Here is a 20,562-nt window from a genome sequence, read left to right on the forward strand (position 1 = left end):
GGATGGGTGAGGAAGTAACGTATCTTAGACCAGTGGATGGGTGAGGAAGTAACGTATCTTAGACCTGTGGATGGGTGAGGAAGTAACGTATCTTAGACCTGTGGATGGGTGAGGAAGTCATTTATTTGCACCACCATAATTCTTTTAGAGAGTCTTATAACTATGACTGTCCATTATTACTGTTCATGAAGACTTCCTGCGTTTTACGTGTCTTTATAAAAGCTTTTCCAGTTGTAAACCAAAAACGCATAATTTACAGCTTTTATGCCTTTATTATTGTTCGTGCAGTTCGTGAGTGTTGAATACGGAGACACACGAAATCGTAATGACACGATTGCAAACAAACCATAGGATGGAGACGCAGCCAAGTACAGTATTTTCTTCACACGGATTTTTGAGGTATGGTTCAGAAATGGCCGGCACCTGAGTGTACCTCTCAGTGCTCTGAGTGGCTCTGACCTCTGTGTTCACTTACAGGTGGTCGGCGCCTGAGTGTTCTTCTGAGTGCGGGTGCTCTGAGAGGTTCTCACCCGTGTGCTCACAGGATCTGAGCACCGTGTTCTACTCTCCCTGCTACGCTGGCTGCCTCACTGCCAACACCTCCGTCAGCCCCATGGTAAATCCTCATTTTCTCTCTCTCTCTCTCTCTCTCTCTCTCTCTATATATATATATATATATATATATATATATATATATATATATATATATATATATATATATATATATATATATATATATATATATATATATATATATATATATATATATATATATATATATATATATATATATATATATATATATATATATATATATATATATGCAAGGAATTCGCAAGAGCAGGCGAAATATACACAAACACTGATCTCTGTGTATATTTCGCCTGCTCTCGCGAATTCCTTGCATTGTTAAAATCTCTAGTAAGTCTGATGCATGCAGGGGATGAGATGAAAAGCTGTAAGCCTTCTCCCTGAAAGCTGGCTGCCTTGGATCAAACGTGTAACGCAAGCTACACGCCAAGGTATTGTCCAGTGTGGGTAGATTGGTAAAGCACTGCGTACCTTGTCCCAAGGTTCGTAGGTTCGAGTCTCCTTCAGCCAGAGATCAATGTTTGTGTGTACACAGGGTTTGACTAGGTTAAGGATCCCAAGCTTTATTGACATCTATTTACAGGTTAAGGATTCCTAACTTTATTGGCAAGCTAAGAGCTGTTACCTACATCAGCTCATTTGAAAGCATTTTTATTGTTATGAGACATACAAGTAGGAAACAGGATGAAGTTGGAGCCATCTGTGGGCCAGCATTTTCATTTTATCAACTGACTTTATCTCGTTGACATCATTATGCTGTACGAATGTGTTCCATACTCTAGTCATCCTGGGTATGTATGATCTCAGATGGAGTGATGTTCTGGAGAAGGGTACAGCCAGAGAGAAGTTGCTGCTTTCTGCCCGTCTTGTGGCATAAAAGCTTGTTTCACGCTGTCCTCGAAGTGGATCCAAGTGTGGTATTTTGACAATATTGGCCTTGTACATAACAGTAAGGCCACCCACATCCCTCCTATGTTGAAGGCTCTGCTGAAATGACAGATCTATCCAGGATGGGTCCAGGCGAGAGATGAGACGTCTTGCTCTGTTCTCTACTCTGTCAAGCAGTCGCAGATGAGAGGGGGGGGCAGGCAAACCAAGAAAGTGGAGCATACTCAAGGTGTGAGCGTACTTGTGCCTCGTACAGGATCTTGCAACCCCTACTGTCAAGCAGATGCGAGATACGGCGAAGTGCTGTAAGCTTCCTGGCTGCCTTGTTTGCAAGATTTACAACATGGTTCTTCATGGTTAGCTTGGAGTCAAATTTCACCCCAAGGATATCAACTTCTTCTCCAGGTGTCAACATCCTCCCATTCATCCTTACTACTGCACCAGCATTACCATCATGGTGCCTAGAGACGATCATCATTTGCGTTTTCTCAGGTGCAAATGTTACTTGCCATCTATTTCCCCAAGCTGATATAGCTCTTAGCTGGTGATTGATGTAGCTTAGAGCAGCTGGCATTTCTTCTCTTGGATAAGTGAATGTCAGTGTACAGTCGTCTGCATATGCATGTGATTCTGGGATGAGATGAAGAAGGTCGTTGAAGTAGACATTCCATAACAATGGACCCAGCACGCTTCCTTGTGGAACACTTGCCCCAATAGGATGTCTTGCTGATTCCGTTCCATTGAGAACTACACTTAGAGATCTACCATGAAGGTAGTCACTGAGGAGACATAGCGTAGAGCCTGCAATTCCCAGTGCTTGAAGATTTGCTAAGAGGCCCTGGTGCCACACCCGGTCGAAAGCACCAGCAATGTCCAGTGCTACCACACAGCTGACTTTGGATTCATCCAGTGACTGGTGCCACTTAGTGGAGAGGTTTAACAACAGATCAGCAGCAGAGTAACCTTTCCTGAAGCCATATTGACGATCACAAAGTAGTGAGTGGTAGTCAAAAAACTCTGTCATTTGTCTTGAGATTATTGTCTCAAGGATCTTACCAGTGATTGACAGGAGTGACACTGGTCTGTAGTTGCTGATTTCTGCTCTGCTCTTCTTTTTGTGAACAGGGACTACATTCGCCTCTTTCCATAGAGAGGGCCATTTACACTGTACTAGGCAGTGCTGAAAGATGCGAGTTAGAGGTGCTACTAGCTGATCTGCACATCTTCTCAACAATCTTGGGCTCAACTTGTCTGGGCCCACAGCCTTTTCTTGGTCAAGCGATTTAAGTAGGAAATGCACCTCCTCCTGCCTTATTGTCACCATTGACAGTTTTGACACCGTTCTTGCAGCTAGCCAAGGAGGGTCCCTTGCTGGATCAGGAACTTGCATTTTGGTAGCAAAGTGTTCAGCAAAGAGGTCCGCCTTCTCTTGACTACTAGTAGAGGTGGTCCCATCCTGTCGATTTAGAGGTGGAATAAGTTCATCAGGCAGATAACCTTGTCTGTCCTTGACCAGGGACCACCAGGTTTTGGAGCCTACCCTACCTGATGCTAACTTTCTTTTAGTGTCCACCTCCCATTTAGCAATGGCCCACTTTTGAACATCACCCATATGCCTACAGGCTTGCATGTGGAAGTTCCTGTTATAGGTGGTAGGATGTCTCTTATACCTTCGCCATGCTTTGTACTTAGCAGTAGCAGCCTCTCTACAACGAAAGCCAAACCAAGGCTGATCTGTAGGCTTCGTCACATATTGCCGGTGAGGAATGTGTTCTTGTAGATTAAGGATGTGTCCAGTGAAGGCTTTCACTTGGTTGTCAACATCCCCTTGGAGAAGAGCATTCCAGTCGGTGGTGGCGAGCTCAGAGCAAAGGGCTGGCCAATTACCTCTTTACCATAGCCAGGTTGTGCGTGTGGACTCCTCACCTCGTTCTGTTGGGATCTTAAGTGTCGTAAAAACAGCCTTGTGGTCAGACGATCCAACATAGCCGAGGGGTTGACAAGTGACTATGCCTTCTGCCAGATCACTCACTACTGGGTCAAGGGAGGAGCCAGAGATATGAGTAGGGAAATCAACAAAGTTTCTCATGTCAAACACTGCAAGAAGGTCATCAAAGTCCCTCTGTATAAGGTGCTGGTTGAGGTCACCAACAATTATAATATGTTGACAGTTGTGTTGTAGCAGAAGGGAGTCAATATTTTCCATTAGGAAGTTGATAGGGTCTGCATGTTGCCACTGAGGTCTGTACATTGCACATGCTAGTACAGAGGTACTAGTGTTTATACAGAGCTTGAAGAACATCATTTCAAGATGTGTAGGGGTGACAGCATCAATGTGCTGGGCATGAACACTTTTAGAGAAGCACACAGCAACACCTCCTCCTTGCCCTTTCCTGTCTCTTTTCATCCATGAGGTGTAGCCAGCAATTCTTGCAAAATTTTCTGGAGTCCTGTCATCCAAAAATGTTTTAACAACAGCTATCATGTCGGGACGTCTAGTGTTCACAAAACTATGTGTGAGCTCTCCAACATTAGTAATGAAACCTCTAATGTTGGCCGACAGGATGCTGATAGACTGGCTCCTCATGATGAAGTGGTCAGCTTGAGGTGGTGGGTGTGTAGGGAATGTAAGGTGCCTGCCCTTGAGAGAAGTAGGGTACTGAGGCAGCTGCAGGGATGTAGGTCTGTGGTCTTGTATAAGGCACAATCCCACCGGCTGGGCTGGGATAGGAGTAGCTAAGTGGGTGACGTGTGAGAGTGTTCACCAATTCAGAGATCCTGCTGGTTTGTTCTGAGAACAGGCCTCTAAACAGGTGGCCCTGTCTGTCAAGTTCCTTTTTCTTCCGACACTGGTCCTCCTTATGTCCTTTCTTGTAGCAGTAATTACACCTGGTATCTCGCAGGCAGTTGTTGGCAGTGTGCCCCTTCCGGTGACAGCGAGAGCACAGCCTAGGTGCCTGGGAGGGTGGACTAGGATTTGTTGCACCTCCTGAGTTTTGCAGATTTGTCCTCAGATTCTGCCGCTGGAACTGTGTTAGTGGAGGGTGAGACGGCTGTAGATGTCTTCCTCCTCCACGTCCTCCTCCACGTCCTCTGCCCCGTCCTCTACCAGTTCTGACAGATGTGTCCCTGCTGTTCGTACTTCGGCGCAGTAGGTGATCAGGTGCAGTGATAGTTCCCTGATCATTAACTGCACCATTCTCTGGTGGAGAAACTCCTGGCTCAGAACTTGCTGACGAAGCACTGCTACCAGATTCTAGAATAGTATCGGCAGGTGTGCTGACAGGTGTAGGATCAGAGATGGTATGTGCACTGTCAAGTAGACTGGCAGTGGCTGAAGCAGAGATGTCAGGTGTAGGAGAATTAACAGATCCAAGGCTTCCCTCGTTACTGGGAAGGGGATTTGTTCCCTCTGTGGTGGTCAGAGGAATTGTGTTAGGATTCCCAAAGGTAGTGTTTTGAAATCTGTCAGTCTGTGGGACCTTAGCGATGACAGAATTCCACCAGTTGTTTACCCCTGAGTTAAGCTCAGTGTGGGACTTCCAGTCTTTGTCAATAGTGTCACCATCAGCTGAGCAGCTTATGTCACTTGATGCAGGCTTGCACTGGCCTTCTACAATAGCTTGTAGGTTATCTAATGATTTGAGGAGCTCATGAAGTGCTTCCCTGTGACGGATTATCTTAGCTGCAACTTTACAACACAGCCCAAGAGGGCAGTCTTGATCTTTGGACAGGAGTCCCTGAGGTAGGACTTCTGAACCTTCCTCCTGTAGCTCCAGGCTTGTATCCACATATACCACAGGACTATGGATATCCTTAAATTTTCTGAAATTTTCAACCTGGCTGCAACAAAATTCTTTTCTGGAATGCAATCTGTGTGGCAGTAGTTGGAACAAGTAGGCTCCTTACATCTAAGAAGAATTTTGTCCCTTGTGGTATACCCACAAACACTGCAGTATCTACTGGGACAATAGCCAGATAGCGTAGATATTCTTGCTATTTTGCTGTGTGAAGTCATCCCAGAGGAGGCTTGTAGGTTTGAAGTTCACAGGAGAGAGAGAGGGTGGGTGGTGATGTCGTGGGTGGGGTGGAGTGTTGTGGGTGGGGGTGTTTGTAGCTCTCTCTCTCTCTCTCTCTCTCTCTCTCTCTCTCTCTCTCTCTCTCTCTCTCTCTCTCTCTCTCTCTCTCTCTCTCTCTCTCTCTCTCTCTCTCTCTCTCTCTCTGCTGCTGCTGCTCGGGGCTCGCAACAGCTGTCTGTTCCAGCAGTTGATGCGGGTCCTTAACGTAACAAGTGGTGTGAAGAATGAATGCTTTTGATCCACTCAGTAGTAGGGGGCCATAGTGGCCCTGGCCCCTTCGGACCACTAAGCTGGGGGCCATTAAGCCACGGGATGCTTCCATTTAACAACAAGCATTTATTTGAGGGCAACGTCTCGCTTTGTTTAGACCTTTCTAAAGACATGACTTGATGAAGCTCTTCACAGAGCGAGACATGACTTGATAAAGCACTTCACAGAGCGAGACATGACTTGATAAAGCACTTCACAGAGCGAGACATGACTTGATGAAGCTCTTCACAGAGCGAGACATGACTTGATAAAGCACTTCACAGAGCGAGACATGACTTGATGAAGCTCTTCACAGAGCGAGACATGACTTGATAAAGCACTTCACAGAGCAAAACGTGGGTTAAATGAAGCTCTGAACAGAGTAAGACTTGTTCCAGGAAAAGTTTGAGATCCTGGTTCTCAGTAATTTCACTGAACAAATGCTACATTAACAGGTGTCTGTTGCAGGTGTTCAATGAGTGTTTGTGCATCTCAAACTCCTCAGCACTCTCAGCATCCTACGATAATTCCTCAGCGCTTCTCTGGGAGTCCTTCAACATCAGCCATTCCTCTCCTCAGCCTCAGGTACGTGTAGTGTGAAATATGTACGTCAAGGACGTTTCGATTCTTACTGGACCATTATGAGGTTTCGGTCCTGGACCGTTCGAAACACGGTAGTGGCCCAAACTACTGGATCCGGAAATTCTTCACTTTCACTGCCATTGTCACCACCACTACCACCATCCCCACCACCACTAGTACCACCACCACTACCACCACCACTACTACCACCAACTACCACCACCACTATTACCACCAAATACCACCACCACCACTACTACTACTACTACTACTACTAATACTACTACTACTACTACTACCACTATTCCTCAGGCTGGTGAGGAGCTTGGGTACTGCACCAGTGGATACTGCCCGGAGCCCTGTGACACTTTCTTCTACTATCTCATCATCCAGATCATCATCAAGACAGTGTCATCCACTGGAAGAGTCGGCTCAAGTGTTCTTCATATAAGGTAAACACACACACACACACACACACACATTTATGTAAAGAAATTATCATATAATTTCAACAATAATTTCCCTACGGTCTTCGAGACCTCCCTGTAATATTCTTCCCACGTACATCCATGTTCTCCCACGTACTCCCATGTACTCCCACGTTCTCCCACGTACTGAGTCTCTCTCCCACCGACAGATCAGTGGCAGATGAGGACAAGGGTCTGGCACTTGGCACCCTCACAGTTTTCATCAGTTTGCTGGGATTTATTCCAGCTCCCATAATCATGGGAGCCATCATAGGTAAGTGCAGAGGTAACCTGAGGTGGTATGAACCTTGGTAATAGGTATCCACAAGGTAGTTTAGAAAGACAGGTAAGCAAACACTAGGACATACTTAGTAGAAAGCGTTACGGTCCTCAAGACCTTCATCTCTTCGAGCATACAGAGGTTAAAATGGCAGTGTTTATAGGCGAAGAATGAGGTGTGACGCACTGCATTCTTCAGGTCACTATGTGTCACATAGTGACCTGGAATAATTACTGAGGCAGGTGTAGTTGGGTGTGGATATAATCACGTATAATTGAAGGCTGTTAGTGGGTTATAAGGCAGCTTCTTAGATTATAGGCTTATCTGAAGCACAGACAAGAAAGGACAGCTCCAGTTCATTGGATCAAGAGCCCTTTACCACATCCTGTCGTCTTAGTTTAAGTAACGAGTGACTTGACTAAGAGACTTCGGCTCATATCTGACAGACCTGGGTTCAACTCCCGGACGAGTGGAAACATTCCTTACACCTACTGTTCTTGTTCACCTAACAGTAAGTAGGTACCTGGATGTTAGTCACTTTACACTTGCTGTTCTTGTTAACCTAGCAGTAAGTAGGTACCTGGATGTTAGTCACTTTACACTTGCTGTTCTTGTTCACCTAACAGTAAGTAGGTACCTGGCTGTTAGTCACTTTACACTTGCTGTTCTTGTTCACCTAGCAGTAAGTAGGTACCTGGATGTTAGTCACTTTACACTTGCTGTTCTTGTTCACCTAGCAGTAAGTAGGTACCTGGATGTTAGTCACTTTACACTTGCTGTTCTTGTTCACCTAACAGTAAGTAGGTACCTGGATGTTAGTCACTTTACACTTGCTGTTCTTGTTCACCTAGCAGTAAGTAGGTACCTGGATGTTGATCTCCTTACACCTGCTGTCACTGTTCACCTAACAGTGAACAGGGGCCTCATACATAGCGTTTCTCATTATTATTATTATTATTATTATTATTATTATTATTATTATTATTATTATTATTATTATTATTATTATTATTATTATTATCAATATGTTGCTACACGTGTCATTCCCAGACTCGTCGTGTCAGGTGTGGGATCAGTCGTGTGGAGTGTCGGGCAACTGTTGGCTCTATGATTCTGACAAGTTTAGAACTATCATACACCTGGTGCCTGCAGGTATGTTCTGTCACACACACCCGTTATAGTCCCATTACACACCTGTCGGGCTAATTAGGTTCAAAACCTTTCGACTGCAGGAAGGCCATTAAGCGTACAGTAGTACCTTAGATTGAAAGTAAACTACCTGTGTATATACACCTCAATATATATACAGTGAGAGACATATACCTCTCAGTGTATCTACAATGAGAGGTGTATGTGTACATAGTGTATATACACTGTACCCCAGCACACACAGTAAATATTCACAAAGAGACATACACCTCTGTGTTTATGCCCTGTTAAGAGGCACGTAAGTTCTCTCGTCTTGTAATTAATATGCTCATTTTTCCAAATGCGATAGTAATTATGGACAAGATAAATTATAGTGTACAAATGTACATGTTATAAGAAGACGGGGGGAATTACGTGCCTTTCAAGGCTGCCATCTTCTCATCTGCCGTTACTGTTGCAGCTTTACCGTTTCTGTTGCAGCTTTACCGTTTCTGTTGCAGCTTTACCGTTTCTGTTGCAGTGTTTACCTTCATCTCAGTGTTCGGGGATCTGGTAGTGTACTATTATAGCCACGAGCTGGACCTCTACGGTGACAGAGACGATGATGTAGAGCTGGAGAAGCCAGCAGCCAACACCAAAGAGGAGAACCATGAGGAGTCGAGGCTTCTAGACGCCCACCAGGATCATTCACACCCACACCAAGACCCTGAGACGCCCACACCTACACCTGTACCCACACCGAGGCTCCTTCACGCCCGCACTGAAGAAGAACTCAACCTTCCAGCGTAGCACTGTCTTCTCTCTTCTCGATACGTGTACTTTGCTTACATTACGTTTCTCCTTCCGATGACTGTCGTAATTTTAGCGTTGTTATTCTTGTTGTGTCGGTTCACTGATGACTTTTCTCCCTTGTCGCGTTGATTCACTGCAGGAAGTTATAATCAAGTTGATTTTTTGCTTCAGTAGTCGTCATCACGAGGCCTTATAAATCAACAAAGACAAAGTAATCAGGGAGTAGAGGGGGCGGCGCTCCCTCCTGCTCAAGGAAGCCTTTAATTCACAACTTTCAGGGGGTCGAATCTCACCTCTTAACTCCTCCAGTAACTTCTAATAACTGTGGACTCCAGGCGTCCTGACCCCTGTCATACCTATTCTTGAAACTGCAGATGAGGTTCGACACACCAGTTCCTCACGTAATTCATACTCTTCTGCCTTAGAGACATGAGGCTGAAGAAGTATTTCCCTTATCAATGTGTGTGTGTGTGTCTGTGTGTCTGTGTGTGTAATCACCTAATTGTGATTGCAGGGGTTGATTCATAGCTCCTGGCCCCGCTCTTCACTGGTCGCCACTAGGTCCACTCTCTCCATGCTCCATGAGCCTTATCATACCTCTTCTTAAAGCTATGTATGGATCCTGCCTCCACTGCATCACTCTCAGGACTATCCCACTTCCTGACAAACTCTATGACTGAAGAAATACTTTCTAACATCCCTATGATTCATCTGTCTTCAGCTTCTAATTGTGATCCTTTGTTGCTGTGCCACATCTCTGGAACATCCTATCTCTGTCCACCTTGTCAGTTCCTCTCAGGAACCCACACGTTACTGAATTCACAAACACAATGAGTAACTGCATGTTGCTACCAACAGTAACAAAACCTACAAGAGTTACGGAGACTAGTGTTTCCCTACTTGACCACATCTGGACCAACACCATATCCCCTTTAAAATCAGGCATAATTACAGATAATACCACAGACCACTACCCTACTTTCATCATAACAACTCTTGGTAAAATACCCCAAGACACTACTAAAGTCACCTTCAGACTTCACAATGAGGCAGCCATTAATAACTTCACAACAGCAGTAGCAAACATTGACTGGCACACTGAGCTAGAAATCTATACAGATATTGACGAATGTTTTAATAATTTTCTAAAAAAGACCCAATACCTCTATAACAAGCACTGCCCTAAAAAAACTAAACATAACAACTAAGAGACTGAACAGTCCCTGGCTAACACCCATCATTCTCAAATCCATAAATACAAAACACCGATATGAAAAACAGTACAGAATGGGTCACATAACCAGAGACTAAACAAAACGTTACTCGTCAATCCTAACCAGCCTGATAAGAAGGGCAAAAAAACTGTATTATGAGAACAGATTATCCAACTTACGAGGTGATATAAAAAAGACCTGGAAGACCCTATCAGAAATTCTGGGAACAAAAAAGATATCAAGAAATAGCGAAATAAAATTAGCAAAATCAGATGAACCCCAACTCCCACCAACAGAAACAGCAAACAGACTCAATGATTTCTTCTCCACTATAGGACAAAACCTTACCAATAAAATCCCAAGCTCAGATACCCCACCAAATGACTACCTCACTGGCAACTACCCGAACACACTGTTCCTAGCTCCGACTAACCCATACGAAGTCTCCCTTATTATCAACACACTAAAAAACAAGGCAGGAGATTTAAATACCTTACCACCCTTTATATACAAAAAAGCGTCACACGTACTATCACCAATCATTGCAACACTCTTTAACAAATCCATTGAATCCTCCACCTTCCCTACAGTTCTCAAAATAGCAAGGGTCACCCCGATCCATAAAGGAGGAGACCAAACAGAGTTGAATAACTATAGGCCAATATCCAATTTACACCCTCTCTCAAAAATCTTCGAAAAATTAATTCATAAGCGAATCTACTCCTACCTCATCTCCCAAAACATTCTCAACCCCTGCCAATTTGGATTCAGGCCTAATAAAAATACTAATGATGCTATTATACATATGCTAGAACATATATACACTGCAATAGAGAAAAAAGAAGTCCCTCTGGGGATCTTCATTGACTTACGTAAAGCTTTTGATACAGTTAACCATGACTTGCTCCACGTAAAATTGTCACACTATGGTATTAGAGGGCACTCCCTCAACTACCTCAAGTCTTACCTCAGCAACAGAAGCCAATATGTGTATGCAAATGGGGCAAGCTCTTCCGCACAACCAATTACAGTTGGTGTCCCACAGGGAAGTGTCCTTGGCCCTCTTCTCTTTCTCCTATACATAAATGACCTACCAAATGCTTCGCAATTACTCAAACCCACACTTTTTGCAGATGACACTACATACGTCTTCTCTTACCCGAGCCCAGTCACGCTAGCCAATACTGTAAACACCGAATTACAGAAAATATCTACCTGGATGAGGACTAACAAACTTACACTAAACATTGACAAAACCTACTTCATTCAGTTTGGTAACAGAGCTACAGATGTACCTCTTAACATAACGATAAACGGATCACCTATCACAAAGCTAACAGAGGGAAAATTCTTAGGAATCCACCTTGATAATAGACTCAAATTTCATACACATATACAACAAATTTCTAAGAAAATTTCCAAGACTGTAGGCATACTATCGAAGATACGGTACTATGTTCCACAGTCAGCCCTCCTGGCCCTTTATCACTCCCTTATTTACCCCTATCTCACCTATGGAATTTGTGCATGGGGCTCAACAACAATTAACCATCTCAGACCACTAATTACCCAACAAAAGGCTGCAGTTAGAATGATAACAAATTCTCACTACAGGCAACACACTCCACCAATATTCAAAACACTCAACCTACTCACCATACAAAACATCCATACTTATTATTGCACCTATTACATACATAGAACACTTAACTCTGATATTAACCCTCCCCTCAAACATCTCCTTGCCAACCTCAACAGAACACATGACCATAACACAAGGCACAGATCACTCTTTGATGTTCCTCGTGTCCATCTCACACTATGCAAAAACTCAATGCACATAAAAGGCCCTAAAATCTGGAATTCATTACCTGTAAATATAAAAGAAACACTACCTGTTTATAAATTCAAGTCTCTTCTCAAAGATCACTTACTCACTCAAAACCAAATAAATACTGAATAACTGAACCTTATAAATTGTATATCCTATATGTTACTCACAATTATATCACACAAATGTTAAACCTAGGACCCAATCTAACTTTGTTATTTTTTTAAATACACTACCTAACAGAATACTCCATTCTACTGAATGTACAGCAATGCATGCAACCATATGACCTGTCTTTGTAATATTCATTTGTGCTTTATAGTTATCTGTTTACAATAATGTTTTATCACTGATTTCATCATTGCTTAGTTAATCTTAAGTTAATTTTAAGCCAGCCCGTAATGCTATGCATATAAGTGGCTTTGGCATGCTGCTCTTACCTGTATTTTTTGTACCTCTGTATGTATGCTTAAATTACTAAATAAATAAATAAATAAATAAATCATGTCCCCCGTCCCTCTCTCTCTTGCACTCCAGTGTCGTCAGGTTGATTTCCCTTAACCTCGCCACTTAAGAAATGTCCTTTAACTCTGGGACTAGTCTCGTTGCAAACCTTTGCACTTTTTTCTAATTTTTTGACGTGCTTATCCAGGTGTGGGTCCCAATCTGATGCTGCATACTCCAGAATGGGCCTGACGTAAACTGTGTACAGAATCGTGAACGATTCCTTACTATGATGTCGGAATGCTGTTCTTAGGTTTGCTAGTCGCCCATTTGCTGCAGCAGTTATTTGGTTGATGTGCGTCTCAGGAGATGTACTCGGTATTATACTTACCTCATGATCCTTTTCCTTAAGCGAGGCTTGCAGTCTTTGGTCTCCTAGACTGTACTCTGTCTACGGTCTTCTTTGACCTTCTCCAATCTTCATGACTTTGCACTTGGTGATGTTAAACTCTAGGAGCCAGTTGCTGGACCAGGCTTGCAGCTTGTCTAGGTCCCTTTGTAATCCTGCCTGATCCTCATTCGATTGAATTCTCTTCATTAGCTTCACATCATCTGCAATACCACAAAAATCACCGGCCCTAAGACTGACCCCTGTGGAACCCCGCTCGTCACAGGCGCCCACTTTGACACCTCGCCACGTACCATGACTCGCTGTTGTCTTCCTGACAGGTATTCTCTGATCCATTGCAGTGCCTTCCCTGTTATACCTGCCTGGTCCTCCAGCTTTTGCACTAATCTCTTGAGTGGAACTGTGTCAAAAACCTTCTTACAGTCCAAGCAAATGCAATCTACCCACCCCTCTTTCTCTTTCTCTCTTTTACCTTACCACCGTCACCTTCACATAGAACTCCAGTAGGTTTGTGACACAGAATTTTCCCTCCCTGAAACCGTGCTGGTTGTCGTGAATAAGCTCGTTCCTTTCTAGGTGCTCCACCACTCTTCCCCTGATAATGTCCATGACTTTGCAAACGATACATGCCAGTGGCACTGGTCTGTAGTTTAATGCTGTGTGTCTGTCTCCTTTCTTAAAAAACTGGAACTGCATTTGCTTCTCTTCCGTACCTCAGGTAGTCGACCAATTTCGATAGATGTATTGAAGATTGTTGTAAATGGTATGCAGAGCACCTCTGCTCCCTCTCTCTGGACCCAGGGAGAGATGTTGTCCGGTCCCATCGCTTTTGAGGTATCTAGTTCACTTAGCAGCCTCTTCACCTCCTCCTCTGCTGTATGTCTTGTGTCCAGCACTTGATGGTGTACCCAACCACTTTGGGTTTCCAGAGTCCTTTCTGTCTCCACTGTAAATACTTTTTTATATCTCATGTTGAGCTCTTCACATACTTTTCGGTCGTCTTTTGTGATCTCCCTCCTTCCCTTCTCAGCATGATTGTTTGGTCCTTGACAGTTGTTTTCCTCCTGATGTGACTATTCAACAGCTTTGGGTCAGACTTGGGTTTCGCTGTTATGTCATTTTCGTATTGTCGCTGGGCCTCCCTCCTTATCTGTGCATATTCATATCTGACTCTTCGACTAATCTTTTGGTTTTGGCCTCTCTACACTTCTGGGTGAACCAAGGGATCGTGCTGGCCTTCTCGTTGTTTCCGTTGCCCTTGCGTACGAACCTCTCCTCAGCATGTATATTGTTGTCACATATTCCAACATATCATTTACTGAGTTTCCTGCCAAATCTCTTTCCCACTGAACTTCGTGCAGAAAGTTCCTCATGCCTGTGTAGAGAACTCTTTTGTAGTTTGGCTTCATTCGTCCTACTCTTCCTGTTTCTCTCTCCCTTTGTAACTCTACTATGTATTCAGAGCTCAGGACCACGTCATCACTAGCTCCGATGGGTTTTTCATATGTGATATCCTCAATATCTTAACTACTCAAGGTGAATGCAAGGTCCAGTCTTGCTGGATCGCCCTCTTCTCTCTCTCTGATAGTGTTCCAAACCGTGTTGGTGCATGATCTTTTCCAGTACCACCTCCATCATCTTAGCTCTCCACGTTTCTGGGCCCCCATGTGGCTCCAGGTTTTCCCAGTCAATTTCCTTGTGATTGAAGTCACCCACAACCAGTAGCTGTGCCCTGCCCCACATGGGCCCTTCTGGCCACCTCTGCCAGTGTGTCCACCATGTCTCTGTTACTCTCATCATATTCTTGAATTGGCCTCCTCCTGTGTATGTGTTTAATTGTGAGTACGTGTTGATGTGTAGGTGTTCTGGTCTATATCTGGTTGCAGGGGGTCGAGTCCCCGCACCCACCATGATGGTTGCAGGGGGTCGAGTCCCCGCACCCACCATGATGGTTGCAGGGGGTCGAGTCCCCTCACCCACCATGATGGTTCCAGTGGGTCGAGTCCCCGCACCCACCATGATGGTTGCAGGGGGTCGACTCCCTGCACCCACCATGATGGTTGCAGGGGGTCGAGTCCCCGCACCCACCATGATGGTTGCAGGGGGTCGGGTCCCCGCACCCACCATGATGGTTGCAGGGGGTCGAGTCCCCGCACCAACCATGATGGTTGCAGGGGGTCGAGTCCCCTCACCCACCATGATGGTTGCAGGGGGTCGAGTCCCCGCACCCACCATGATGGTTGCAGGGGGTCGAGTCCCCGCACCCACCATGATGGTTGCAGGGGGTCGAGTCCCAGCACCCACCATGATGGTTGCAGGGGGTCGAGTCCCCGCACCCACCATGATGGTTGCAGGGGGTCGAGTCCCCGCACCCACCATGATGGTTGCAGGGGGTCGAGTCCCCGCACCCACCATGATGGTTGCAGAAGGTCGAGTCCCCGCACCCACCATGATGGTTGCAGGGGGTCGGGTCCCCGCTCCCACCATGATGGTTGCAGGGGATCGAGTCCCCGCACCCACCATGATGGTTGCAGGGGGGTCGAGTCCCCACACCCACCATGATGGTTGCAGGGGATCGAGTCCCCGCACCCACCATGATGGTTGCAGGGGGTCGAGTCCCCACACCCACCATGATGGTTGCAGGGGGTCGAGCCCCCGCACCCACCATGATGGTTGCAGGGGGTCGAGTCCCCACACCCACCATGATGGTTGCAGGGGGTCGAGTCCCCGCACCCACCATGATGGTTGCAGGGGGTCGAGTCCCCGCACCCACCATGATGGTTGCAGGGGGTCGAGTCCCCGCACCCACCATGATGGTTGCAGGGGGTCGAGTCCCCTCACCCACCATCATGGTTGCAGGGGGTCGAGTCCCCGCGCCCACCATGATGGTTGCAGGGGGTCGAGTCCCCTCACCCACCATGATGGTTCCAGTGGGTCGAGTCCCCGCACCCACCATGATGGTTGCAGGGGGTCGAGTCCCCTCACCCACCATGATGGTTGCAGGGGGTCGAGTCCCCGCACCCACCATGATGGTTGCAGGGGGTCGAGTCCCCGCACCCACCATGATGGTTGCAGGGGGTCGAGTCCCCGCACCCACCATGATGGTTGCAGGGGGTCGAGTCCCCGCACCCACCATGATGGTTGCAGGGGGTCGAGTCCCCTCACCCACCATGATGGTTGCAGGGGGTCGAGTCCCCGCACCCACCATGATGGTTGCAGGGTGGTCGAGTCCCCGCACCCACCATGATGGTTGCAGGGGGTCGAGTCCCCGCACCCACCATGATGGTTGCAGGGGGTCGAGTCCCCGCACCCACCATGATGGTTGCAGGGGGTCGAGTCCCCGCACCCACCATGATGGTTGCAGGGGGTCGAGTCCCCGCACCCACCATGATGGTTGCAGGGGGTCGAGTCCCCGCACCCACCATGATGGTTGCAGGGGGTCGAGTCCCCGCACCCACCATGATGGTTGCAGGGGGTCGAGTCCCCACACCCACCATGATGGTTGCAGGGGGTCGAGTCCCCGCACCCACCATGATGGTTGCAGGGGGTCGAGTCGCCGCACCCAACATGATGGTTGCAGGGGGTCGAGTCCCCGCACCCACCAAGATGGTTGCAGGGGGGTCGAGTCCCCGCACCCACCATGATGGTTGCAGGGGGGTCGAGTCACCGCACCCACCATGATGGTTGCAGGGGGGTCGAGTCACCGCACCCACCATGATGGTTGCGGGGGGTCGAGTCACCGCACCCACCATGATGGTTGCAGGGGGGTCGAGTCACCGCACCCACCATGATGGTTGCAGGGGGGTCGAGTCACCGCACCCACCATGATGGTTGCGGGGGGTCGAGTCACCGCACCCACCATGATGGTTGCAGGGGGGTCGAGTCACCGCACCCACCATGATGGTTGCAGGGGGGTCGAGTCCCCGCACCCACCATGATGGTTGCAGGGGGGTCGAGTCACCGCACCCACCATGATGGTTGCAGGGGGTCGAGTCCCCGCACCCACCATGATGGTTGCAGGGGGGTCGAGTCACCGCACCCACCATGATGGTTGCAGGGGGGTCGAGTCACCGCACCCACCATGATGGTTGCAGGGGGGTCGAGTCACCGCACCCACCATGATGGTTGCAGGGGGGTCGAGTCACCGCACCCACCATGATGGTTGCAGGGGGGTCGAGTCACCGCACCCACCATGATGGTTGCAGGGGGGGGGGGTCGAGTCCACCGCACCCACCATGATGGTTGCAGGGGGGTCGAGTCACCGCACCCACCATGATGGTTGCAGGGGGGTCGAGTCACCGCACCCACCATGATGGTTGCAGGGGGGTCGAGTCACCGCACCCACCATGATGGTTGCAGGGGGGTCGAGTCACCGCACCCACCATGATGGTTGCAGGGGGGTCGAGTCACCGCACCCACCATGATGGTTGCAGGGGGGTCGAGTCACCGCACCCACCATGATGGTTGCAGGGGGGGTCGAGTCACCGCACCCACCATGATGGTTGCAGGGGGTCGAGTCACCGCACCCACCATGATGGTTGCAGGGGGGTCGAGTCACCGCACCCACCATGATGGTTGCAGGGGGGTCGAGTCACCGCACCCACCATGATGGTTGCAGGGGGGTCGAGTCACCGCACCCACCATGATGGTTGCAGGGGGGTCGAGTCACCGCACCCACCATGATGGTTGCAGGGGGGTCGAGTCACCGCACCCACCATGATGGTTGCAGGGGGGTCGAGTCACCGCACCCACCATGATGGTTGCAGGGGGGTCGAGTCACCGCACCCACCATGATGGTTGCAGGGGGGTCGAGTGCACCCACCATGATGGTTGGGGGGTCGAGTCACCGCACCCACCATGATGGTTGCAGGGGGGTCGAGTCACCGCACCCACCATGATGGTTGCAGGGGGGTCGAGTCACCGCACCCACCATGATGGTTGCAGGGGGGTCGAGTCACCGCACCCACCATGATGGTTGCAGTCGACCGCACCCACCATGATGGTTGCAGGGGGGTCGAGTCACCGCACCCACCATGATGGTTGCAGGGGGGTCGAGTCACCGCACCCACCATGATGGTTGCAGGGGGGTCGAGTCACCGCACCCACCATGATGGTTGCAGGGGGGTCGAGTCACCGCACCCACCATGATGGTTGCAGGGGGGTCGAGTCACCGCACCCACCATGATGGTTGCAGGGGGGTCGAGTCACCGCACCCACCATGATGGTTGCAGGGGGGTCGAGTCACCGCACCCACCATGATGGTTGCAGGGGGGTCGAGTCACCGCACCCACCATGATGGTTGCAGGGGGGTCGAGTCACCGCACCCACCATGATGGTTTCAGGGGGGTCGAGTCACCGCACCCACCATGATGGTTGCAGGGGGGTCGAGTCACCGCACCCACCATGATGGTTGCATGAGGGGGGTCGAGTCACCGCACCCACCATGATGGTTGCAGGGGGGTCGAGTCACCGCACCCACCATGATGGTTGCAGGGGGGTCGAGTCACCGCACCCACCATGATGGTTTCAGGGGGGTCGAGTCACCGCACCCACCATGATGGTTGCAGGGGGGTCGAGTCACCGCACCCACCATGATGGTTGCAGGGGGGTCGAGTCACCGCACCCACCATGATGGTTGCAGGGGGGTCGAGTCACCGCACCCACCATGATGGTTGCAGTGGGGTCGAGTCACCGCACCCACCATGATGGTTGCAGGGGGGTCGAGTCACCACACCCACCATGATGGTTGCAGGGGGGTCGAGTCACCGCACCCACCATGATGGTTGCAGGGGGGTCGAGTCACCGCACCCACCATGATGGTTGCAGGGGGGTCGAGTCACCGCACCCACCATGATGGTTGCATGGTTGGGGGGTCGAGTCACCGCACCCACCATGATGGTTGCAGGGGGGTCGAGTCACCGCACCCACCATGATGGTTGCAGGGGGGTCGAGTCACCGCACCCACCATGATGGTTGCAGGGGGGTCGAGTCACCGCACCCACCATGATGGTTGCAGGGGGGTCGAGTCACCGCACCCACCATGATGGTTGCAGGGGGGTCGAGTCACCGCACCCACCATGATGGTTGCAGGGGGGTCGAGTCACCGCACCCACCATGATGGTTGCAGGGGGGTCGAGTCACCGCACCCACCATGATGGTTGCAGGGGGGTCGAGTCACCGCACCCACCATGATGGTTGCATGGTTGGGGGGTCGAGTCACCGCACCCACCATGATGGTTGCAGGGGGGTCGAGTCACCGCACCCACCATGATGGTTGCAGGGGGGTCGAGTCACCGCACCCACCATGATGGTTGCAGGGGGGTCGAGTCACCGCACCCACCATGATGGTTGCAGGGGGGTCGAGTCACCGCACCCACCATGATGGTTGCAGGGGGGTCGAGTCACCGCACCATGATGGTTGCAGGGGGGTCGAGTCACCGCACCCACCATGATGGTTGCAGGGGGGTCGAGTCACCGCACCCACCATGATGGTTGCATGGTTGGGGGGTCGAGTCACCGCACCCACCATGATGGTTGCAGGGGGTCGAGTCACCGCACCCACCATGATGGTTGCAGGGGGGTCGAGTCACCGCACCCACCATGATGGTTGCAGGGGGGTCGAGTCACCGCACCCACCATGATGGTTGCAGGGGGGTCGAGTCACCGCACCCACCATGATGGTTGCAGGGGGTCGAGTCACCGCACCCACCATGATGGTTGCAGGGGGGTCGAGTCACCGCACCCACCATGATGGTTGCAGGGGGGTCGAGTCACCGCACCCACCATGATGGTTGCAGGGGGGTCGAGTCACCGCACCCACCATGATGGTTGCAGGGGGGTCGAGTCACCGCACCCACCATGATGGTTGCAGGGGGGTCGAGTCACCGCACCCACCATGATGGTTGCAGGGGGGTCGAGTCACCGCACCCACCATGATGGTTGCAGGGGGGTCGAGTCACCGCACCCACCATGATGGTTGCAGGGGGGTCGAGTCACCGCACCCACCATGATGGTTGCAGGGGGGTCGAGTCACCGCACCCACCATGATGGTTGCAGGGGGGTCGAGTCACCGCACCCACCATGATGGTTGCAGGGGGGTCGAGTCACCGCACCCACTATGATGGTTGCAGGGGGGTCGAGTCACCGCACCCACCATGATGGTTGCAGGGGGGTCGAGTCACCGCACCCACCATGATGGTTGCAGGGGGGTCGAGTCACCGCACCCACCATGATGGTTGCAGGGGGGTCGAGTCACCGCACCCACCATGATGGTTGCAGGGGGGTCGAGTCACCGCACCCACCATGATGGTTGCAGGGGGGTCGAGTCACCGCACCCACCATGATGGTTGCAGGGGGTCGAGTCACCGCACCCACCATTTAGGTTGGAGGGGGGTCGAGTCACCGCACCCACCATGATGGTTGCAGGGGGGTCGAGTCACCGCACCCACCATGATGGTTGCAGGGGGGTCGAGTCACCGCACCCACCATGATGGTTGCAGGGGGGTCGAGTCACCGCACCCACCATGATGGTTGCAGGGGGGTCGAGTCACCGCACCCACCATGATGGTTGCAGGGGGGTCGAGTCAC

At 49.8% G+C, this 20,562-nt stretch overlaps 1 protein-coding gene and 1 long non-coding RNA gene across 2 annotated transcripts in view; one reads left to right on the plus strand and one right to left on the minus strand.

Moving 5' to 3' along the window:
• Positions 1-12,629, plus strand: part of LOC128706043 (solute carrier organic anion transporter family member 74D) — a 47,898-nt gene extending 35,269 nt beyond the window's left edge. Inside the window, exons 10-15 of the mRNA XM_070096676.1 lie at positions 478-616; positions 6,276-6,392; positions 6,702-6,841; positions 7,027-7,130; positions 8,187-8,288; positions 8,806-12,629. Coding sequence (XP_069952777.1) covers positions 478-616; positions 6,276-6,392; positions 6,702-6,841; positions 7,027-7,130; positions 8,187-8,288; positions 8,806-9,074 — 871 coding nt within the window. The 3' untranslated portion in view covers positions 9,075-12,629. The remainder of the gene's footprint in view (positions 1-477; positions 617-6,275; positions 6,393-6,701; positions 6,842-7,026; positions 7,131-8,186; positions 8,289-8,805) is intronic.
• The window catches only part of LOC138854308 (uncharacterized), a 28,143-nt gene that overhangs the window by 312 nt on the left and 7,269 nt on the right, over positions 1-20,562 (minus strand). The window lies entirely within an intron of this gene.

Source organism: Cherax quadricarinatus, chromosome 54 (assembly GCF_038502225.1).
Source record: "Cherax quadricarinatus isolate ZL_2023a chromosome 54, ASM3850222v1, whole genome shotgun sequence".
Taxonomy (NCBI): domain Eukaryota; kingdom Metazoa; phylum Arthropoda; class Malacostraca; order Decapoda; family Parastacidae; genus Cherax; species Cherax quadricarinatus.